The sequence below is a fragment of the Sarcophilus harrisii genome, chromosome 2 (genome assembly GCF_902635505.1).
Source record: "Sarcophilus harrisii chromosome 2, mSarHar1.11, whole genome shotgun sequence".
In the NCBI taxonomy this organism is placed as follows: domain Eukaryota; kingdom Metazoa; phylum Chordata; class Mammalia; order Dasyuromorphia; family Dasyuridae; genus Sarcophilus; species Sarcophilus harrisii.
The window spans coordinates 654955744-654979763 of record NC_045427.1 but is presented as its reverse complement, the minus strand read 5'-3'; the positions used below and the strand labels follow the sequence as shown (position 1 = coordinate 654979763).

General features: G+C 51.1%; 1 protein-coding gene across 1 annotated transcript in view; it reads right to left on the bottom strand.

Annotated features, from left to right (window-relative positions):
* DOCK1 (dedicator of cytokinesis 1) overlaps positions 1 to 24020 on the bottom strand; it is a 445579-nt gene that overhangs the window by 12218 nt on the left and 409341 nt on the right. The window contains 11 exon segments of the mRNA XM_031957020.1: positions 9 to 207; positions 5801 to 5946; positions 8636 to 8773; positions 9351 to 9434; positions 10435 to 10611; positions 13190 to 13276; positions 15084 to 15168; positions 16499 to 16577; positions 16680 to 16821; positions 19725 to 19829; positions 21007 to 21096. Of these exon segments, the coding sequence (XP_031812880.1) occupies positions 9 to 207; positions 5801 to 5946; positions 8636 to 8773; positions 9351 to 9434; positions 10435 to 10611; positions 13190 to 13276; positions 15084 to 15168; positions 16499 to 16577; positions 16680 to 16821; positions 19725 to 19829; positions 21007 to 21096 (1332 nt within the window).

The following is a 24020-nucleotide window of genomic DNA, read 5'->3' as shown; positions in this document are numbered from 1 at the left end:
TAAATTACCGTTTCCGAGAGGATCACTGCCTCCGAAGGCTGCAGAGAAAGATCGGTGGGTTTAAATTCTTTATCAAATATCTCTTGATGTTTGCTATTTCTTTTTTCCTTCTTCTTGTCCTTCTTCTCCTTATCAAGGTCATCCTTATCCAATTTATCCTGGGACCTCGAATGCATCTTCTTTGGCAGGAGGGGCTCCAGAACGAACCTAAAGGGAATAGGGTTGACTCCGATCAATTAAAAGATTTACGACGCAGTAAATGATGACAGATTTTTTTTTTTTTCAAAAGCAAAAATCACTCGAAATTCAGTTTAAAGACTTAATGGTTACAGCTGAGAGAGAAATGACTTTATAGGATGGGATGATTTTGATGAGAAGAAATATCATATGGCATCCTAGGGATGACAGGTTGAAAACAGCAAATCTAACAGTACAGAAACATAGGATGGAAGATGAGGTCAGCAGATCTGGTTTCAAATTCTGCCTGGAACACTGCCTCTGTGTCTTTCCCGATCCCTCCAAGTCCTGGTGCTGTCCTCTATTTAACTAATATATCTGTGCCAAATATATCTCTATACAGATTTGTGGTCTTCCCCAGTAGAATATAAGCTCCTTCTGAGGAGCAAGGATTCTATTTCTAGCACCCGGCAAGGGCCCGGCCCAGAGGAAGCGATTAATGCTTCCTGACTGATTATGATTGTGGACAAATCACTCAGTTTCCTGATCTATAAAATGAGAGGTTAGACCTATGATCTCCAAGGTTCCCTCCTGCTTGAAATCTGTGAGTCCAGTTCCTGTAGTGCCGTCTCACAAGCTGGCAAAGGGGGCACAAGGGAGATAATGTAAGGCGCCATACACCTCAGCTCGCCACATGAAGTGTCTGCTCTTAGGGTTAAGATTACACGCCACCCTCAGTGGAATCAAAGAGGTACACAACACACTGCAGTAAATGACTATGGTAATCTAGCATTGGACAAACCCCAAGATCCAAGACTGGGGGACAAGAAATCACTCTTTGACAGATTGCTGAGAAAACTGGAAAGCAGTTTAGCAGAAACTAGGTAGAGACCTGCATCTTATACTATAGACATTTATAAGGTCAAAGTGGGTACATGATTTATACCTAAAATGTAATATGAGCAAACAAGGGAAGGATGGGATCATTTATCAGTCAGATTTCTGAATAAGGGAAGAATTTATAACCAAACAAGAGATAAAGAGCATTATTGGATAGAAAATGGATAATTTTGATTTCATACAATTAAAATGTTTTTGCACAAACAAAAACAATGCAGCCAAGATTAGACCGAAAGCAGGAAACTGGAAAAAAATTTTATATCGAGTTTCTCTAACGAAGGCTATATTTCTCAAATAGAGAACAGAATTTCTATATCTTCTATACCCCTTGCCTCCAGACACTATTTCAGATCCCATTATGTATGTAGTCTGTTAGATTTTTTGCTTTTTTTTGTAGAGGAAGAGGATAAGAGATGTAAAATAATGTATACAATGCCAGATTTTTTCTGATGAGTTGATTGATTGATTTCAATGAACTTTTTGGTCCTTTTTTTTTTTTGTTGTTGTTGTTGTAGGAGAGGGACTGGGGTAGAAAGTGGGGGGAGTGGAGAGGGAAACCACTGGGGAAAGGTAAGTGATATAAAAACAAATGCCAAGAAAAGTTTATTTTAAAAAATCAAGTTCCTGTCTCTATGTGGTCCCACAGGAGGAAGGAAGAGCTGCATTCTGTAGGTACTGACCCACTGTAGATCCAGCTACCCACCCCAATTTCTGCAAGATTCATACCGGTAATACCTCTCAGTCACTGAGAAAATCAGCTTCCCTCTTGAAAGACAGATTTCACAAAGAGGCATCTTAGCAGGTTAGTGATTTTAAAAAATAGAAAATATTTTGCAGATATTTATTTCTAGAGGTCTGTGATCTCTTGGGATGCAGGGGGCCAACTAGCCACCTGGGTACCCCAAATTTGGGGAGCATTTGAGATGGACTGAATCATGGGAGAAAGCAAGACACACATCTACAAATGACATTGAAAAATCTGCTGGAGATGGACCCGGTGGTGAGAAGCCATTCATCTGTTTCCTCTTGAATCCTGCTTTGCCTCAGGTCGGGCACTGAGTTGGGGGCACTAAACACTCCTCAAATGGTTGCTAAGACACAGCACGGCTAAAAGGCGCCGACTAAAAAAGAATTTAATTTCTTTTGAACTTTTGAGCTCCTTTCATCTAAAGTAAAGATATTTTCTTTTTAAACATACAAATGTAACTTCACAGGTTGTTTATTAGATGAAAGTAAAATTCACCCAAATTCAAAATAAAAGTTTTTCTTTAATTTGTGACCCTCCCCTCTGTGGGTCTGTGTAGCTGACAATTACCTAGTTGCACCAGTTCGGCCTTTTGGGACATCATGTTTAATTAGATAATAATAGTTTCCACTTCTGTTCTTTTTGAAATTTTTCTTTGCTAGCCAATTTCCCATGAGACAGGGAGGGCAAGGATTTAGATCCCGATTTTACAGGTCAGGAAACTGAGGTTCACAGAGCGACGCGTGTTGGCTGGCAGCACACAGCTGGCAGGGCTGGGCATGAAGAGCCCACATCCGGCACCCTCCCCCCTCTGCCCATGTGGGTGAAGAGACAACTCTATTCTATGTTTTCTCTTCCTTTCTGCACAGCCATCTGGGCTTAATTTTCCCATCCCATACCTGGCTCTGCTGAAGTGTAACGTCTCGGCCATAACTAAGCTCGAGAAAAAGGAGAAAAGCACAGGGTGGCAGAAGGGCACCAAACCCGAGGCCTCCATTTTAGAGAAGGGGACACTGAGGCCGCAGTCACATGGTCTGGGCTGCAAATGCAGTGGCCATTCCATGGTCATTCCATAGTCTGTGGAAGGGTGAAGAAGGCCGGACGCTGGACTCTGGGGAGGAGAACGTTGGGAGGACTGAACTCGGAGGGCCTGGAGCCTGATTGCCCTTCTCTCTTGGATGAGCTAGTCATGTGACTGCTTTATCTGCAAATGAGGGGAGGTGGCCACAAGGCCTCGCTTCCTGTCCTAAGTCTCTGAACATCCTCCTATTGGACAGGCTCCCTCAGGTCCCTGTCTGCTCTGGGTCTGTGGGACCCCCAGACGTGGCCTCTAGTTCCAGAGGCAGACATGAGCCTTGCTGAGGCTCTAAACGGTCTTCTTCCTTCCAGGCCTCCCCGAGCCCCCTCAGGAGCTGATTCTCCCTGGGCTGCACTCAGGAGGAGAGAGCAGGGACTGTAGTCCAGATTCCCCAGGAGAAGGGAAGTGCCTCGAGGGCCAGCCCGAGACAGGGCTCCTGAGAGCTGGGAGGCTCTCGGGGGTCTAAGCCCCTCTAAGAGGAAGCGGGGTCCTGGGAGGGCTTGTCCTAAGTCCCGCAGGTGGAGAGTGACTGGCTGGTGCACTTAAGGCCCCGAGCTCTCAGGGAAGACCAGTGGAGACCTCCCTGCCTGTCGACCTGAGACTTCTTATACCTTGGGCCCCAGGAGGCAGCTCTTTCTGGGTTCTCCCCCCCCCCAAATTTTTTTTTTAGATTAAAAAGCTCAATTTTAATGAATCAGGCTGAGAACTGATTCTGGGGACAAGTCAGAGATGTGGAGGCAGTCGGCCTTGTGCAATGTCGACTGGCTTGGCGGGAGTGCCACGAGAGCAGGGCCGTGGTCTGACCTCCTCATATGCTGGCAAGTGCCTGGATGGGAAGCCCTTTCATGGTCCTGACCTTTGGCATCATGGGCCCACGGGGAGGCGGCAGGCAGGATGCCCTTTAAGGGGAGGTGGCAGGCAGGATGCCCTTTTACTGTTCTGACCCCTGGCATTGTGGGCCCCACAAGGAGGAGGCAGGCAGGATGCCCTTTTATTTTCCCCTGACCCCTGACATTGTGGGCCCATGAGGAGGCAGAGTTGCCAGAGGGATGGCTCCCAGGAGGGAAAAAAGGCAGCGCATGAATCGAGCCCGGCTTCTGGTAAAGGCTACATGAAAGTGTCCCTGGGAGAAGGGCCGAGGGGGCTGCAAAGGCACTTTTGGGTTGAACCCGTTCTTCTCCAAATGTCTCCCCATCGCCAAGACACCAGCACCCAGGGAGGGGTTTCTCTCAATCACCGAATCCTGTTTCTAGGATATAACAACTTAGCACTCGCCTGGCTTGTCCAGGGGAGGCTGGAATTAAACTGGTTTTTAGCCAAATGGCTGGTAATGATCAGTGCATGGAGTCTTAACGTGGTTAAGCTGAAAACCTCCACATGGGCTCCTACCCACATGGGAAAAGTGGGTAAGGCCCTGATGGTAAAAACAAAGGGACGGGGAGCACCCTGAGCAAAAAGCACGGGCCGAGTGCTGCGGCTGTTGCTGGGGACCCCCGGAGCTGCGGCCCTTTTGGCCCCAGGCCCAGGCTTTGAAAGAAGAAGGATTTTAACCCCCCTGGGCCCTGGAGGTGGCGCAGAATGCCAGGTCTGAAGTCAGGAAGGCCTGAATTCGAACTGGGAGACCCTGGGCAAGGCCTTTAACCTTGTTCAGCCTCCATTGCCTTGCCTGTAGAATGGGGATAATAATAAAACCCCTCCCAGAGTTGTTGTAAGTATAAAATGAAATAATAGAAGTAAAGTGCTACATGAACACTAATGATGAATAATAGCAATTATCAGTAATAAGACATAGATTGCATCCTCTGACTTCTTTTCTTCTTCCTATTGTCATTTTCACCCAATAACCTTGGTCTCTGCACAATAAAATGCTTGCTGGGACACTGACATCGTTCGCCCTTCCAGGGTTTTCGGGGCTGACCCTTGGGACCCTGGAGATTTCGGTCACTCGAGCCGAGAGCGGAAGCACAAGGGGCAGGACCCGTGCTGAAGCCTGATGGCTGGAGTCAGGTGATTCGCTGCCCTGGATCTTCCCTCTGAGCCTTTGTGTCCCCACCTCTAACATGAAGGGCCTGGGCACCTGCCAGCTCCAAGTCTATAAGCCAATGTTCGTGGTCTCTAAGTGGGGCTGCCCTGAGGGTGTACAAGGGCCCCAAAGCTGTTGAAAGAAGAGCAGAGCAGCCCAGTGTCTGCCCCTCACTTCCAGGCTCAGCTCGGGTTGGCAGTGGGGCAGAGGGTCAAAGCCAGCCCCCCACGGGGAGTGCCCCGTGGGCACAGAAGGCAGGGGATGCCAGCACGGTGTGTCAAAGGGAGGCTGCCTGGAGCACAGCAAGGTGGGTGGAAATGGAGTGTGGACGCGCCGGCGCAAGGCGGGCGACCCTGGGCTGGCGGGTGACCCTGGGCTGGCGGGTGACCCTGGGCTGCCAGGCCCTTTCCCCAGAGAGCCTCAGGGGCCAGGCCAGAGCCAGCCTGGCACAATCACCTTCCGCCTCCCACAAAGGGCTGGGGCACACTCGGGCTCAGAAGCCCAGATGAACCATCTCCAGGTTTCAGAGAACACTTAGAACTGGAGCACCAGGAGGAGCCTCTAAGAGACCCATGGTGGAAAGCTACCAGGTGTGTGTGGGGGCCATGATGCCCTGAGGGGTAAGAGGGACCATGCCATGTGTGCCTCAGAGGTCTAATCAAAGGGATCGGGTGCCAAGGCCCTGCGACACTCCCAGAGGGTCAGCCCCGGCCAGAGCCGGCCGCTGCCCGGTGGGGTAGGGCTAGCTGAGCCTTCCCTCCTGACTGCCAGCCTGGGGCCGGGCAGAGCCCCCCAGCTCTGCCCATGACCCTCTCAGGCTTGCTGCCAAGCAATCATTCTCCCAGCTTCCCTTCAGCCCGCCCGCCCCCACCCTTACCCATCAGAGCCAGGTCTGGAGGGGGTGCTGTCCGAGGACATCGAAGAGACGGAAGCGACCGACAGGGGCCTGGAGGAGGAGGGCATGGTGAAGGAGCGCACCATGGACCGTGGGCGACTTCCTCGGCGGTCATCCATCCCCGAGGGCTGCAACGAGAGGTTCAGAGTGTGAGCAGCGGCCGGAGCCACTGGGCAGTGGTTGGAGCCTCCAGGCAGTGGTTAGAGCCTGGGGGCTCTAAGCTCCCCTTGGATGCTCCCTGGCTGTGTGACTGGACAAGAAACCTCCCCCTCGGTGCCCTGGGGACTCCCCAAGGCTATAGTTGCAGAGCAGGGCTGAGCTCAGGGGCCAGAGGGAACCCCAAGTCTGCCCTGCAGCCCCTGCTCCCAATTCTTTTTCTCTGAATGTTTCTTGTCCACATAAACCATCAAGCCCCAGAGCGGAGCCGAAACCACATTCAAAAGAGCTTTGGAGCCGGATGTTTGGACGGCCATCTCTTAGTACTCAGGGGTCAGCCTTGTCCCAGGCTGCAGCCCCCGGTGTGTCTGGGGACTCCCGGCCTGGGCTGCCCTTCCGCTGGCTGCTGCAGTTGTCCGGAGCACAGTGGGGCTGACTCAGTTCCCTCAAAGTAGCTCTTGCCCCAATATTCAGTGGCTCCCAGCTGTTGAGATGGCAGGAGCGCCCTGCTTTGCAGATGAGATCATCAAGGCTCCAAGTCAGGCTAAAATCACTGTAAGGGGCCAGGGGCTCTGACCCCAAGGCTTCCGACGGAGGTCCAACTTAGTGCAACAAATTACTTTCGGGCAGCCAGGCTAGATTTAGCCCCAGCTTCCCATCCTGCCTCTGATATGGACTCTGCACATGCAAGAGCCTTAAGAAATTTTCCCCCAAAAGATAAATCTTTTAAATGTGGAAACATGTTTAGAAGAATTGCCCGTGTTTAACCTATAACGGATTACTTGCTACCCAGGGGAAAGGGGGGGAAGGGAGGGAAAAACTTTGGAGCACAAGGTTTTGCAAGAGTGAATGTTGAAAATTATCTCTGCAAAAAGCTAATATTAAAAAATTAAAGAAAAGAATTTTAAAATTTAAAATTAAAAAAAAGAACAAGTCTTTGTGCTGAATGATAAAGCTCTACGAGCCTGGCAAGCCTCCGTGGCAAATCAGCAGCCCCGTGTCCGGGGGAGCCCGAAGGGAAATTCTCCACTGTTTCTTTGACAACATTTCGTGTCATTGGATGTAGTTAATATTGATGATCTGGTGGTTCCAATTCCTTTTCACTCAGCATAAAACACCCACTGTGTGCAGAAGCCCCGAGAAATGCAGAAGGTGCAGGAGGACTGCAATAGGGAGCCCCTGTGAGAGTCGGCTTCGGTCCTGTTTCTCCGTCCATATTAAAAAAAAAATTCTCCTTCCGATCACATTACTATTGATGAGTTACCAAAAATGAGAGCACTTTTCTCTCAATGACGGGCACGTAAGAAAAATGATCCCTGGGAAAGAGAAGTGAGAAGGGAGGCTGCAGCCTCAGCGGTTCTCACCCACTCCTGCATTTTTACTCCTTAGGATCCCTCCCCGCTGGGGCAGGAAGCTTTTATTTGGCTGCTCAGGGCTCATCAGGTCCAGAGTGAAGACCATCAGTCCAATGTCTTGTGTTCCCTAGAAGCTGATCCTGGACCCTCAATGACCTCGGCTTCCTTTCACCCCTGACCCCTGACCCCTTCAGCCCCACTCACTCGCCACGGGCAGGGGGCTGGGTCCGGCTGGCCTGCTCACAAACCCAGAGATTGCATGGCTTGATCCTGAGCCCAGAGATTGTGTGGCTTGATCCTGAGCCCAGAGATTGTGTGGCTTGCTCATGAGCAGGAGACATGGAAAGGGTTTCCTGGTTCCTCCTGTGTTCTGGGACCCTCGTCCCTAGAGGCAGGGGAGGCTGGAGGGCGCACTAGGCCAGGGCGGCTCGGGGGGCACAGAAAGGCCTCTGCCTCCTTCAGGGTGCTGGGTCCCAGTCTCGAAGGAAGCCATGACTTCAGGAGGTGAGGAAGAATCGCTCTCTCCCAGCAGAGGGGACAACAAACGTCTGCCCGGTGAGAAGAGAAGCATCCACTCCAATGGCCAGCGGAGCTCCGGGTACATAGTAGAAGCTTAATAAATGCTTATTGACTGATGGATTGATTAAGCGACTGAATGATTAATCAGGATAATGCTGGGGAGACGGTCAGCCTGGAGCTGGAGATTCCGGGGAGCATGGTGACCGTCTCCAAGTGTCAGCAAAGTCGTCCCATGGCAATGACCGGGCTCGTCTCCTGCGTGAGCCCAGACCGGAGAGCGACGGGTCCAAGGCACAGAGCGGGGCTCAGACTGGGAGGGAAGAAGGCGGCCGGGCATGACCTGTGGCAGACCGTCTGCTCCCCTGGCAGGGACGGAGAAAAACGTGGCGCTCCAGCCTCACAAAAAGTGAACGTGGAAAACTGTCTTTACGTGGAGCTGGATTTTTTTTAAAGGACCATTTTTCTCACAGTAAGAGCTCTCACAAAATGGAACAGGAGGGGCAGAGTCCCCACGGATGCGGGGTCACACACGGGGCCGCAGAGGGGCTACTGCTTCAGTGGGGTTAGATCCGACGGCCGCCGAAGTCCCCCAGCTCGGATTCTGAGGACGGCCCAAAAGGTGGCCGGGAACTGCCCTCGTCCATCCTCCCCTTTAGTCACAGCAGCGGGGGTCGCCCCGAGCAGACATCCACCAGCCGGTCGCCTCCCCGCACCACCCTTGGCCACTTCCCGAGCTCCGCCCCAGGGGACCCCCACCCTGCCGCTAAGGCTGCTCCCGGACGCTCACCATGGTCCGGACGCCGTACTGCTTCTCAACCTTCTCTTTCAGCTGCTTGAAACAGGCTTCCATGCGCTCGTGGAAGGGCCGCAGCGCCTCGGTGACTTTCTCCCCGTGAATCCTGATGCCTTCGGCCAGAAACGGAATCTGAAAGACACGGCGAGTGCCCGGCTGACCTGACTGACTGACCGCGCCCCCAGGGCAGGGGCAAAACGAGGGCGGGGGGGGGGCAGAGGAAAGTAGCTGGGAAATAAACCAGGCCCGCAGCGGTGTCCTCCCAGGGTCAGACGGCATCAGCCAGAACGGGGGGTCACGGGGGGTGGGAAGGTCTTGGGGGCATCCTCAGCTGGGCTGGGCCCCCCCGCTTCAGGCCTAGGATTCTCAGAGCCCCAGCAGCTTTTCCCTCGGCAGGTGAGTCAGGGTCACACCTGCCAAAAGCCCCCTGTCCCCAGGGGAGTGGCTGGCTCTCATGCAGGGGCTTCCTGTCCAGCTTTGGGGGACTGTCTGGGGTGGGCAGCCTATAAGTGGGTGCGAGCGTCTCAGGCCTGAAGCTGATAACCTGAGCCACAGGTGGGAGGAGCAGAAGACATCCAGTGTCGGACGCTGGCTGCTGGGCTGAGTGCGGCCACGAGGGTGGGGGCGGCCGGACGCCTGCCCGTGGTGTTGGCAGGTGCCCACAGAACGCCCCCCCGGCCCTGCCCCGACAGGCGCCTGGTGCCTTTACCTGCCAGGCGATGAGGTCCTTGAGCTTCTCGATCTTGTCGTGGTCTTCCGGGTGCTCCTGCATGTACCTCTCTGTGAAGAAAGCCTGCGGGTGGGAGGGGGGGAGAGACACCGGTCATTTCAGAAATTGAGGCCTTTTCTAGCCCCTGGCAAAAGCCTCTCAAACAGGAGAAATCTGGTCAGATGGTGACGAACACGGCACCACAACGGGGAGGCCCCGTCGAGGTTAGCCCAGGAGAGGGTGAGGAAGGCCCATGGGGGGCATTGTAGGGTTGGGGCTGCGAGGGCCATGGGGCCCTGCTCGGACCTGGGGGGTGGCTGCCTTCCGGGACCCTGGGGGGAGGGCTGCCTGCTTGGACCCTGGCTCTCTGGCTCTGGTTCTCTGGCCTCTGCCTCCTCAGGCCCCTGCCTTCTCTGCATGAACAAGGGGACTGGACAGGGAGGCCTCAAAGACCCTTCCTGTAGACGAGGATTCCAAGGAGGCACAAAGCTACTGCAGGTAAGCTTGAGGAAGCAGTTAAGGAGTCAGGGGGACGTCCCCTGAGGGGGCCGCTGCCCAAGCTGAGCTCTGGAGGTGGTGGGGGGCGCTGGACGGGCTCAGCTGGGAAGGGAGCTCCCTCCAGAGAAGGGAGGAAACTGGACAAAGGCAGAGGTGGGAGATGAGGGAGAAAGGCATAAAGACTGGGAGTATAGGGGGAATCCAGAGTCCTGGGCTTTGCAGGGCAGCTGAGGACGCACTATTTTGGGGGTGCCGGGGAGACAGGGACGGGGTTTTAGTGGGAATGTGCAAGGGGCCTGGTCAGACCCGTGTTGGGGGGATGGAACACCCCGGACAGACTTCTGGTCTCAGCGATGGGGGCGCCACAACACAAGGGGGGCAGAAGGGGACTAGCCCAGGACCCCTTCTCGTTACGTTTCGGGCGGCTCCCCTCCCTGGCCCAGGCTGCAAATTTTGCCTCTGCTGCAAAGATTGCACAATTAGCCGCGGAAAAGGAGCCGGCTGTCCCAGACAGACTCGGAGGAGCCGGGATCCGGTTGTGGGCCCGGGCCCCGAGAAGGCCCCGGATGGCGCCATCTCCGCCCACCTTCTCATAGTTGGTGAAGCCGCCCATGACGGCGGGATCCACAATGCCGTTCAGGAGCATGGAGAGGGGGTTAATGGGGAGGCTGGGGTCCCCCGAGTGCTGCTGGACCAAGCTGTTGATCTTGTCGTTGGTGAGGTGCATGGTCTCGATGGCGTTCTCCAGAGGGCTGATTTCCACCTGAAAGGAAGCAAGAAGGAGGCCGTGGGATCAAGTGAGGGCTTCTCCAGGCCCTCAGCTCCCCTGGGAGGAAAAGGGGACCCCCCGCCTCTGGAGGAGCTGGAGCGCAGCCTTCAGGGGGTTCTCAAAGCATCTGGGGCTTGTTCGCTTATCTGGGTCTCCCTACAACAAGAACATGTATCCGTGCATTTAGTAAGCGCCGACAGTGTGCCGAGGGCGGCAGTCGGCGTTCCCCAAGGAACCTGGGGCTCTCAGGGGAGCAAAGTGAAGCCGAGGGGGGCGAAACTCCCACCCAGAGGCAGAGACAGGAAGGGCCGGTGGGGAATTCGGTCTAGGGCTCCCTGGTGCCAGGTCCAGCCTTCTGTCCAGCATGTCCCCAGCCTGGACTCTGGGCAGTGACAGCAAGAGCCATTCACAATGTCTTAAATGTCTCCCCGATCCTGTATCTGACGGCACAGGCTGTTTCACCAACAGCATCACGACCACTGATGGCCAATTAGTGTATGTTTTATTATTGATTATATATTTATATATATTATATGTAATAAATTATATAACACAACATGTAACTATATCCTAATAGTCTCTAGTCACTAAATCGATAATTGATTTAAAATTGAGAGAACTCATGCGTCTGGGTCATTTAGCACAGTCCGGAACCTGCCAGTTCTGGGCCCGGACCCTGGGCCAGGGCTCACTGAGTTATCCCTGTGCAACCTCATTATTAAGAGACTGGAAAAGGTCGGGAGACAAAACTTGTAAGAACCATGTTTGTTCCGAGAACACAGAACGTGCCCCCTAGATGGGGAGCTGGGGGGGAGGCAGGAGCAGGGGATGAGCTGAAGCCATCGCCCGCGAGGGCGGCCGAGGATGGGGGTCTGGCTGCTGCCCGTGCACCGGAGCGGGGGCTCATCCCCTGCCCTGGGGGCTCATCCCCTGCCCTCCTCATTAGCACGGAGCAGAGCGGCTCACCCGCTCACACCCACGCCACTTATAATCAGGCCTTTCTGAATGTCAGCCTCAAACCTGCGGCTGATTACATTATTCTCCTGTTTTAATTATCATCTGGCGGCTTCTTCTCGGCTTATTTTCAATTCAAATGATTCTGGGCCTGATTAGGTGGTCAGATGGGGGGGGGGCGGCTCTGCTGCTTTCAGCTTGCTTTGGGTCCCTAATTTGGGGCTCCTTGGGGGGAAGGACGCAGAAGGTCCCCATTGGGGGCTGCCTTTTTCTTCTTCCACTTCTGTCTGTTGTGGAAGCTGTTAGAAACCAGGGAGGGTCTGGCCAAATGGAGGAAGAGCTGGGGAGGGCAGCGGACCCCAGAGGTGAGCTGTGTGGGTGGGGGTGGGGGTGGACTCTGAATGGCATTCTGGGTAAGACTGTAGGAACCAAGCTTCTCACCCCCTCACGCAGGAGGCTGAGCGGCTCCGGACTCTGCCTCCCGGACAAAATACAAGCTCGGGCCAGGCCCCCCTGGGTTTCCCTGGGCAGGGCGGTCACCATGCAGCAGCCGGGGCTTAGCGCTCCCTGCGGGCAGGGCCTCCGTGGGGCTATTGGCCATTAGGGTCAGTGTCCTAGCTCCAAGGCCGGCCCTCCCCCCTCCCCCCAGGCTTCCCCTGGGCAGGGTGGTCACCATGGGGCAGCCGGGACTTGAGCGCTCCCTGTGGGCAGGGCCTCTGTGGGGCTGCTCGACCCTTAGGGTCAGTGTCCTAGCTCCAAGGCTGGGCCTCCCTGCGCACCTGGAGCCCACACCAAGCACACGGGCCTGACGGCCTCCCTCCCGCGGGAAGGTTCCAGTCCTGGCCCACCCAGCCTGTGGGCCCGGCTCTGGCCGCTCTCCCCAGAGGTCAGGCCTCCTCCCCTTCTCTCTCCCCAGCATCATTAAGCTTCTCCCGCCTATGACTAACATAATCCCTGATTACACGGGCTTCTGCAGGCAGTGGCCATGAAGGGGATTTGTGCACCTTTATACAGAGGGTCTCTTCCTCCAGGGTCACTGCACAAATCCCCTCTGGGGCGTCCAGGACCCAAGGGGCTCTCCTGGCTGCGCTGGGTCTCAGGGGAAGGTCTGTGCCCTCCAGGGCCCGGGAGGCCCGTGGGCCAGAGACCCCCTGGAGCTCCCTCGGAGCCCAAGCCCAGGATCACCGGCTCACAGACCTTGGGCCAGTTCCCAGTCGGGTTCCTCTTGCATGTTTTTTCTCCCAAACTTGTCTGGATCAATATGCATGAGGTGAAATCCCCGAGCCCCTGAAAGCGTCCCGTTCTGCCCCTGTTGGCCAACCCCATCCATGGCCAGTGACTTCCCCGTCGTCAGCGGCTCCGGCTGGGCCCGGGCCCCTAAAGCGGGAATAAAGTGTGACCAGGATCCCAAGGTGAGGGTGGGAAATCCCGAGGTGGGAAAAGTCCTTTTCTGGCTAATTTATGGCTTTCCAGAGAGCTGTGGTTGTGCTGATTTGATTCCTCCAATCGAGTAAGCACTTATTAAGCACCTTCAGTATGCTTAGAGCCAGCAGGCCCAGAAGGGGCAGGTTCTGGAAGGGTCCAGCCCATGAGTCAGCAGAGCCTGGGGGTTCCTTACCATGAAGACGGACTTGACCTCAAACCACCGTAGGATGCCAGGTAACTTATAGGCTGTGGTGTAAATGGTCCTCTCGATCCACATGTTCTGTACGGGTCACGGGAAAAGAAGAAAGAAAGCGTTATTAGTGAGGGTACATCGGGGATGGTGGAGATGCTGGCGTAGCCGTCACCGGGAAAACAAGGCAAAAAAGGGCAGAGTGTTAACTGCCATAAGCCTCAGTTACCACATCTGCAAAATGGGGATAACTTGGGTCAGGTTCTAGCATTACTGCTGCTGCTGGTGGTGCCCGAGGTCAGGATGAGCAGGGAGGGTAACATGGAGCCCCGTTGGGACCCACCTGTGGCCCCCAGCCTTCCCCGCCACCTCTGGGAGGGCGGGTGTCCCACTGCCGACAGCGGGCACGCAAGGCGGACACTACCAGCCACAGGCGGTCCCTCCGGCCACCGGGAGGGTCCCTCCTCTCCCCAGGACTTGACTTATGAGTCTCAGCTCCTCACTCGGCAGCTGCAAATGTTCCCACTCCTGTTGTATGGTGACCACAAGGACCTCACAGACCCGGTGAGGTTAAGTAAATGGCTGTGGGCCCTGCAGGCGGTCGGAGGCGGGGCCCAGAACCCCCCCAGGCTCTCCACTCCAGCCTTTCCTCAGCATTAGACATGACACTTTCTCTCATTGCCCTGAAATCCCTCAATTGGACCCGTTAAACCTTTACATTTGGCTGCGGCTTTTAGGAGGAAGGTCTGCAGCTCTTCGGAATCGCATCGCCAGGACCTAAGAAGCCTTTCAGGGGGGTGGGTGCCCATCCCCGGGATTGGGAAGGCAGGAACCCGCCCTCCCTGCTGCCAGCCCTGGCCAGCGTGACCAGGTGAGGGCCCGGGGGCCCTGGGCAAGGCCTGGGCCTGGTGTGAGATGTGGACTCCAGAACCACCCGCCCAGCCAGGATGCGCCTTGGTCACTGTCGGCAGATACCGTCTAGCTGCAAGTCACGCAGGCAAATTAAACCGGGTACCATGAAAGACGGGCTGCGCGTCCTTGAGATCACGGACCCCAGTTGGAGGGGAATAGGACGAGTTATTTTGAGCTCCTCGTTTTCCGCGTGGAAGCCTTTCCCTGGTGCCCACACCCAGGACACTACTTATTTAGAATAACACTTTAACAAATACTTTATAAATAAGAGGGTTTAGTTATAGGGCTTCCGGACGGCCCTGTGGGACGTCCTACCTGCACACCCGGCAGGCATCCCCCAAGCAGAGCTCAGCCTCGGCCTCCCCGATCAGAGCTCCCCCTAACACCCTTATTGCTGGAGAGCAGCAATGGCCGATGACAGATTAGAGACAGATGGGGATAGGCCCGACTGCTTCAGAGAACGGGGGGAACCGGTCACAGGGAAAGCAAGAGGCTAATTCCTAGCCAAACATCAGCTCTGGAGAACAGCGCTCTGGGCAGGGCCTGGGCATGGAGGGGGCGGGGAAGCAGTTCCCTCTCAGGGAAATCAGCCTCAGAATCACCAAGGGTCCCGTGTCCGGCTGGCATCACGCAGCCAACATGTGTCTCCTGACGGCTATGACACCGGACCAGCCTTGTGCGGGGAGACTCACAAAGCCAGAGCTTGCCTCCCTATACCTATTAAAGGGCCCGCCTCACCATGGGCTCCCCAGAGAGCCTGGTGCTTTATGGGCCAAGTAGAAAGAGGGTCTTCAGGGGCAAAAGGGGCCCGAGATCTCCACCCAGCCCATCTCTGTGGCTTCCCTGAGGTCCAGCCCCCTGGGCTGCTCTGCCGCAGAGCCACGTTGCATGTTACTGGCCCGGCTTTCCCGGGGCCCTCTGGGCCCTTCTCCTCTCGTACCTTCGTGGCAGGGGGTTTGCAAGCGGAAGCTGTTTAATTCCTTACCGCAAATTCATTATCGGGGTTTTTCTCTCCTTTCCTGATGGGTCTGGAGTACTCGAACCTCTGCACCTCGTTGACCCGATAGAAACTGGGGAGACACAGGACAAATTGGTTAAGGGAGAAGCCAGGCCCACGGGACACCGGGACGGCAGATATTCACAGGCCCCGTGGGACACCCAGGCAGCAGACATTCACAGCCCGCGGCCGATGCCGCCATTTCTCCGCGGCCCCGGGCGGAATCCACGCTCCTTCTGACAGCCCGACTCAGCTGGGAGTTTCGTTCTCCCTCCACCTCAAGCTTGGCCTTGGGCAGGCAGCGGGGAAAGGGGCTAATGAGCAATGGGAGCAAGAGGTGGAGGAGAAGCCCTTGATTCCAGAATAATTGTGTTTCTGTTTTTTAAATGGCCTCAAATAAATGAGGAAGGGCAAACTATGATTCAACAAATAGTCCTTAAGTGGGAAAAATCACTCTTGTTTTTCCCTTCCCTAAAGCACATGTTTTAATCACAGTTGCCCACACGTGCCCAGGGAGGGGCTGGGATTTATGAACAAACGTCCCAAGCCGCAGTGGCGCTCCCCAAGCCAACGATAAATATTTTAGCAGACTGTGGGCTTCGTGATTTGCTTATTGCTTTGCTCTGAGTAAATTGTACGAAAGCTTAAGTTTTATGATTTATGAAAACAACTGCCTATAAATAAACATGACATCCAGTTTTACTTCCATTACTGCTTTTAACAATAGATAAAGGAAACAATATTGAATTTTATGGGCAAAAAGTAGCTCTGGAGCGTCAGGATGATGAGGAAGCGGTTGTCGGCAAAGTCTGGCCACCGGTTCACCCCGGCTGCCACGGAAGAGAGAATGTTTCTTTGCCCAACCGAGACCTGCAAAGAGCACCTTTTCTGACAGCTTTCAGTGTCGGCTCAGCTTCAGGCACCTCCCGCAGTAAGTCCTTCTCGGTACTCCGAGATGAGAGCATCTCTGTGCTCCTTCATTAACTCTTTGTTTAGCTCTTTATACCCTTTATACTCATACGGGCACAGTAGGATATAAGGTCCTTGAAGGAGGGTCCATTGATGGGAAGAATAAAAGCTACCTCCGATTTGGAACCCAGACCAAGTATATAAATCTGCATTTAATGTGTCTGATGGAAGCCTAAATGTCCTCCGTCTTTCTGGGACAAAGAGATGAGCACCGTACAGTGCAGAGCTGCTCCTGCAGCTCCTGCCCCAGCTTCCTGGAGGCAGAGACTCACGGTCCCTGCTGACTCTGATTACTTGGCTGACACCATTATTTTTTCTCCAAAGGAGATGGGGATACTTGCGTGTGGTGGGCGGAGACCCGAGCAGTTTCCCTTCAGAAAAATAAACCCTGGAAGTTTCTCCACAAGAGCCCAGTTAGGTGGGGAGTTTCTTACCTCACAATTTGCTCAGAAACGGGTCGGTGGAATTTGGGTGGCAAGTCAAGCTTGGGCTTCACAGTGAAGCATTGAATGTCTGAGGGGAACAGTTAAGGAGAAACAAGGACAAGAAGGCAAAGGGAGCCCCATTGGCAGATGTCTTGGGACTGAACCCAAACCCCAAACCCTGGAAGGATACACTGGCCAGGAGAGTTCTTAATGTCATCTCCCGGGGCAGACGTGGTCTTCATTTTCTCGGCGTTGGGAAACTGGGTCAATAACCTGGCTTCAAAGTCTTCCCGGCGTTCGTACTCTTTTCCCCGATAAATGAAAACTTTGCCCTAGAAAGAGTGACCTTTGTCAAATAGGAGCAGCAAGGAAAAGTTGGCAAACAACTCACCCCACAGAGGGCCAGCCTGTCCTGAGCCCAGCTCTCCAGCATCGCTGGAGGAAACGCCCCCCCTCCAGCTGGTGGGAATGGGTGGCTGGCTGTTCTTGGGATACCCACCCCATTGTGGAGGGGACAGAGGGATGTTCTCAATCAAGAATGAAAACCAAAGAAAGGGCCTTGGAGTCACTGGGCCATACCCATGCCAGAGAGGTAAACTGAGGCTCGGAGGGAAAGTGATGCCCCCTGTCCCAGAGCGCAGCTTAAACCCAGGAAGGCTCTTCTACAGGAAGCCGTTCTCCCCCTCAAGCCTTCTCTTGAAAACCAGCTCTGGAGCTGGCTTGTACGTTCCCTCTCCCATGAGCTGGGGGCAGACGGACTTTTGCCATTTTTTCTAACGCCAGCACTTAGCACAAAGCCTGGAAGACAGCAGGTGCTTGATGAATGTCTACTGTCCGACCGCCAGGCTCGGATCCTTTTCAGAAAGCGTAGAGGCAAGCGGGCTCAGCCTACAAGTGGGGAGATCTGGCCCCTCTGCATAAGGTTTGCTAATACAAAAATGTCATTTGGGGCAAATAGGAAACTGCTCTGCACTCATTGGGCTTCTTGCCAGAAAAAAGAAAGGCCTGACAATGTCATCATTAACACGAAAAGCCTCAAAAGCATTTTCTCCAAGTGTTGATTACACTTTGTTCAGGGAGGCTCCTTCCTCCCTTCAAAGGCAAACAGAACAAAACAAACAAAAAAATTCCACGTTTCTCTTTTGTGGAGAACACAAGGATAAGGAGAGATGTGGGGAAAGAACAATTCTTTTGGGGGGACGAGGCCTCAGATGCAGGATAAGCTGCTTGTTTGTTTTCCCCAGGGCCTGTTTCCTCTCAGCAATGAACAAATGACTAAATATGAGCGTGTTTGATTTGTCTGAAGAGCTAATGCTGTTGACAAACTGACCCCTGACCTGTGTGTGGGAGCCGGGATTTGGGAAGCATCCTGCGCACATCTCTGCAGGAACACCGAGTAATTTAGCAGAGGAGGAAGAGGCTGTACAATATTAAACTTGCTTTCCTTCCTAGCAGTCTCGAGCTCACGCGGGGACCCCACGCTGTGCAAGCTCAGCTTGGAGCCGGTGTGTAAATATGTCACTTGCTCACTCGTCGGCCCTCAAGCCGTTCCTTCCAATATTTGAGACCGGTCACTGTCTCTCCTGTGACGCCGGGATAATCATTTTTCCACAGGGCTGAACTCCCTGGCTTTAAATCATGGCCAGATAACTGTCCACAGGGGCAGAGTGCACTCCATTAGAAATGAGTGTACGAGGGGCAAGATTTACAGCCAATCACAGCCCGAGACTTCTCACGGAAGTTATTGATGACTTCTATCCTGAGCCGGGCATATATCTTCTCTTCCAATTTTCGAGGATTAGTATTCACCTCAAACACATTTCCAATTTGGAGGCTGCCTCTTAGAAATCTCCTGCCATTTTTTATTGAATTACTTTGGAGCAAACCTGTTCAGCTTCAAGTTTTCTGATCAACTGCTCCCTTTGGACGGTGTTTCCGTAGAAGCAGAAGAGCCTCATGGTAAGAGACTAGTTGGAGGGATTGGAAGACAGGCATTATCGAGAGGGATTTCATGAAAGTGGGGACAGAATATGGAGTCACCCAGAAAATGAAGACTACATAAAACCTCCTCCAACTGGCTGGCCCAGGCCAAAAGAGCGTCCTTTACAAAATGGCCTCATCATTTCTGAGAATTCTGAGAGGGAAAGAATTTGTTCTGGAATAGAAGGCTCTAGTGTTGATGAATTCCGATAGAAATTCTTAGAGATCAACCCCACAACCTCTAGTGAATCACAGAATTACTGAATCTGGGAGCTTGAACAATCCCATACAATTTCAGTACAGATTTTTTCATGACCATGAGGACTCTTCAATTGCTTTCTGAAAGCAGAAAATCTTGGATCTGAAAAGCAGTGTCTTTAAGAGTAACTATCCAAAGAAATGTGAGGGAAACATAAACAGAAGGAAAGAAGGAATAAGGAAGGAAGGAAGGAAGGAAGGGAAAGAAAGAGAAAGGAAGGAAGAAAAAAGAAACAAAGGAAGGAAAGAAGGAAAAAAGGAAGAAAAGGAGGGAGGGAAGGAGGAAGGAAGGGAAAGAAAGAGAAAGAAGAGAGGAAGGAAAGGAAGAAGAAAGAAAGAAACGAAGGAAGGAAGGAGGGAGGGAAAGAAGGAAGGGAAAGAATAAGAAAGGAAAAGGAAAAAAATAAATATGGAAGGTAAGAAGATACAGAGGGAAAACAGAAGGAAGGAAAGAAGAGATAGAGAAAATGAGGGAAAGAATGGGAAAAAAAGGAAAATAGAAAAGAAAAAAGGAGGAAGAGTGAGAGGAAGAAGACAGAGAAAAGAAAAGAAGCAAGAGAGAGATAGCGAGAAGAAAAAGAAAAAGGACAAAGAGGAAATGAGAGAGAAGAATAAAGAAAGAAAAGCAGAAAGAAATGTTGAAAAATGAGAGAAATGAAAGAGAATGAGAAGGAAGTAAGAAGACAATCCAAAAGAGAAAAAAACAAAAAAACAAAAAAAGGGAGAGATCCACAGGCATGGCTATGGAAGCAATTTTTGATTTGGGGGCAGATGAAGATTGTCTATGAAGCAAAATTATTTTCTGTGAAATTAAAGGCAAAGTGATCACAAGACTCAAAAGGGGTCTGCAATAGCCAGTGAAACAAACTCAGAAACATGTCCCCATTTCAACACCAACAGGATGGCCATCGCACACTGAACCAAGTCAGAATTGGAATCCCTTTTGAGGAGGAAGGGGCATTTTCATTCACTGTAATTAAGCTGTTTTCCTCTTTACCCTCAAGAACGTGGGAAATCCTTGTCCATAGTATCCAACAGCAAAATAGTCTGGTTTGGGCCTGATCACTTTGACAATGCTTTCGTAAAACTGGGCCTGTTTTTTCTGCAAGAAAAACATCAAAAACATCTTCAGATTAGGAACAAAACATTAGCTTCAGGTTTCTGAACCTGTTCTTTCTGTTCTGAATCTGTTCTTCCTATGGCCCTCTACCCACCCACAGCCTGCTGGAGGACCCTTGAATCATGTCACAGAACTAATTCATGGGAGCAGGGGCACATATACTTGAAGTTAGTATCTTTATACTTCCATCATGAAAAAAACAGAACTACCCAGAAAAGTCAAAGGAAACAGTTTTTCCTTTGGCTGAAAATCTTTGGTTTTGGGGGAAATTGGCCTAGCAGGAACCCTGCATATAGTATTAATAGGAGAGGACGTTCAAAGAGCAGAGTCTTTCCTGCCCTAACTTGAAAGCATCTCCTCGTCCTTCAATCAGTCAGTCAACACTGCATCCTGATTGAGAGCTGGTTGTCCAGTATAGAACTGAGGACTCTTGGATCCTGGTGACTTTATATAAATGAAGGCAGAACACCTGTTCAGAGAAGCTCAGTCCATCTCCTGCTGAGGAGACAACCGGCACATTCCCAGCTGCCAACATGTGGCTTCTCTCTAGGAGAATGGAAGCCAGTTGAGGTCAGGGTCCTCTTTACTTTTATCCTGGTATCCCCAAAACCTAACCCAGACTTTGGGTGCACAACAACTGCTTGTTTAATTAAAGCAAAAATCCTTAAAAACCTAAGTGCCCAGAACTGTCCTTGGTGCTGAAAAGAGATAACAAGCACAAACCTCCCCCAAAAACAAGAGAAAAAAAAAACCCCAAACCATCCCTGCCTTCAAAGAGTTTATAGCCTAGTGGGGAGACAACATTTGAACAGATAAACCCCAACACCTGAATTTGAGCAGACAGAACACTGAAGGCTGTTACAAATGATTATTCCTGGGCACGTCAACAATCCACTACCAATGGTGCAACGGTAGAGCTGGAAAATCAGGGCTGCTCAGAGACAACTGGGGAGAGGGGGCAGGGGGCTCAGGCCCAACACCTCCTCCCCCAGAGCTGAGCCACATGTGCTTCCAGGAAAGGATTAGCTTAGAGGTCAGGAAGACACTGGTCTGCAGACAACAGGCCGTGGTGGCCAGCATGAGAATTCCAATGCTCAAATGCAGAGAGAGAGGCCAGAAAAGGCAGGATGCATGTAAATGGGAGGGCACGGAGACCTACCAGCAGCTCACTGAGCTGTTCATAATCAAACATCTCGTTTTCGTACTGTTCAGCGAGTTCTTTGCCCAAGGTGATGGCCTCTTCCCACATCTGTTTAAAAACAAAACATACAGACACAAACACAAAAGAAAACAAAACAGAAAATTAAACAGGAAAAACAAGGCTGAATCATGTACTTAATAATCAAACTATAATGCCGATAATAAAACAATCCTTATCGAAACATGGCAAAATCTCTGTTTGTTGGAAAAACAAGATACACAAAATTAGGGAACAAAAATATTATCTCAAATATTTGTCTGTTGAATAAACACCAGGTTAATAAGCTGGCCATCCATACGTGAGAGGAATGTCTTGGCTTCTGCCAAGGATCACAGAATCATTGTTTTTGAAGCAGTTCTTAAGTCAATATACTATTCTCGATCCCCAAGCTGTACTATTTCAAGATCTTGAGCGTCAGTTGAATATTCTGATGAGGAGACAATGGGCAGGACCCTGCCATGTTTAACCACAGATGTCTAAAGCATCCTGAAATACTGAGAGGAGGAATGCTCCCTTCCACATGCTACTACCCTTCAAATCTTAATCAACTACAAAAAATATAAAAAATTTTTGTTGGAAAAAATATAGAAAATTAAGAAGCAAGGATGGATTTGGCCCCTCCTATTTCCGAGCTCAAAAGATTCTGAGTTAGCATAATTCCTCAGAGATGGCATCTCTAAATCCACATAGAGTCCCAAACCAGGAAACCAAGAGAAATTCTTAAATATGATGACAGAAAAGCAGAGAGGGAGAGAGAACAATGACATTGTGAGAGAACAAAATTTCTTATCTCTCGATTCTCCCCTACTGGGATATTAAACCTGTGTTACACCTGTACTAAAATCTACATGAATGCTAACTGCTTCATCAAAGAACCCAGGAAGAAACATGTTCAACTCTTCTATTAATAATTTATTAAGCTTATCTGCTATTTTGCAGAAGAAGGCCTTTGCCTAGGAATTAGAGAAAAATCCTAAAGAGGTAATATTACAACTAAGACTTCTACCAGAGGGGAAAAGAGGAGGGGTATTAGAAATGGAGTAGGAGACCAGAAAAATAAGCAAGGAGGCATTTAGAGAACAGATAAAAAATGGCCATCCATCCTCCTCCCCTCCTTTCCTTTCCTCTTTACACTGCTGAGGTCTCACAATTCTGTATTTTGGACTGTTGTAGCTAATTGCTCAGACCCACAAGTACAGAAAGGTTGAATTTTCTTTTTCCTTTAATATTTTTTAAACTCTAGTAAATCTCCTTTAGCATTTATTCATTTCAAGAAAAAAATTTCTTATCAAATCTCGGCTCTGCTAGTTACTGTGTGACCTTGACCAAGCAGTTAACCTCTATAGGTCTGCTTCATCAGCTCTAAAGCGAAGGGGATTAGGCCAAATGATGTCTGGGTTTCCACTTAATGCTAAATCCTGAAATCTATTAAAAGTTTCAGATTTTCATCTGAAGTAATGAGCATCTCCCTGGCAATTATGTCCATCCCAAAGTGGGATGGCCCGATCCGAGAGCTAGTGAGTTGTTATGATTAGAGGTCTTCCATCAGAGGATGGAATGGATGGATGGAATCAATGGATGGTCACTGGGGGAGGCTTATAAAGAGAGTTCTTGTTCAAGTCCGAGCTGGAGTGGATGGACACCAAGAGTATCTTCCACTTATCTCCGGGATTTTGTGAGCAAATTTTAAGGTTTTTAATCAGATGGAGACAGAGGAAACTGGCATTGCCTTATTTTCAAGGTGAATACATAGTTAGTCATAAATATATGTTAAATAATTTTAATATTTTAATTTTTAAATAAATAAATTTGAATGAAAATAAATATATTTTAAATAAATAAGAAAAGCTTGGACAAGAAGCAGAAGCAAAATTTTAATGAAATGAAAACTGGTAATAAAGTTAATTATAGCTTTAAAAAGCAGACTTTGGAAAAGGTCGAAGCTAGGTTGGCACAGAACAGCCAATCCTGCACAGTCATGAAACCTCGGAGATAGAAGCGACTCAGCTTACCACTTGAGAACCCTTTTGCTAAGGTCTACCAATGCAGAAGAGACTGCCTGCCATTTTGTTTGTATTAAAAAGTTCCATGATAAACAAGAAGGAGCTATTTTGCCTCGTTCTCTGCATCCCTGTTTTTGCTGATATTAAGTATCTGAGGTTTCCCTGGGATCCTCAGGGACAGCTTGGCTGGCTTGACAGACTCACAGTCGTGAAGACCTGAGTTTGAGTCCTATGAAATGGGGCTCCTTCTTTCAAAGTCTGTGGTGAAGAGCAAATGCAATCATGGAGGAAAAGTGTTTCGCAAGTTTGCAAGCGAGTGGTTATTATTATACCACTTCTGACCATGGGCAAGTCCCTTACCCTCTCTGCCTCACTTTCTGTATCTGTAAAATGAGTATAATAGCCCATAATAGTAGAGCTACCTTCAACCACCAAACACATGAGCTGAAAATAAACGTATGCAGAAACAGAGAGAGAAAGGCCAGCCTTTATACTTTGGCACTTTAAGGTGCAGCTGGTGCAGTATTCAGCTCCAGATCTAGAGGCTTTGGGGGTTCCTTTGTCTCAGCTGTGACCCCACTCCCTGCCGGGTACATGAGGCCCCACTCCCGCATTTCAGGTCTGGCTTCCTTAGTCCTTTAAGGTTGTTCTTGAAATCATGAACTCAGGACAAGCATGGAGCCCGTTCTCTCCACTCAGATGAGCTAAGACTTTCGGAGAAAATGACAGATGGGGGGAGTTTCTGCTTTTTAACGGTCAAGTCCTCTGTCATGGAGACAGTTCAGTGAAGGGCTGATTGAGAAGCCCACGATTTTCTGCTTCTGCAGCTTAAGAGGGAAGGGGTGAGAGGTGGTGTCCCTCAGCTGGGAGAACAGCCCGTGACAGAGACCTAGGCACGGGGAGGGGACTAGGAAGGAGGCAAGACCAGCTGAATTCGTAACCAGGAATGGTTTTTGAGGGACGACAGGC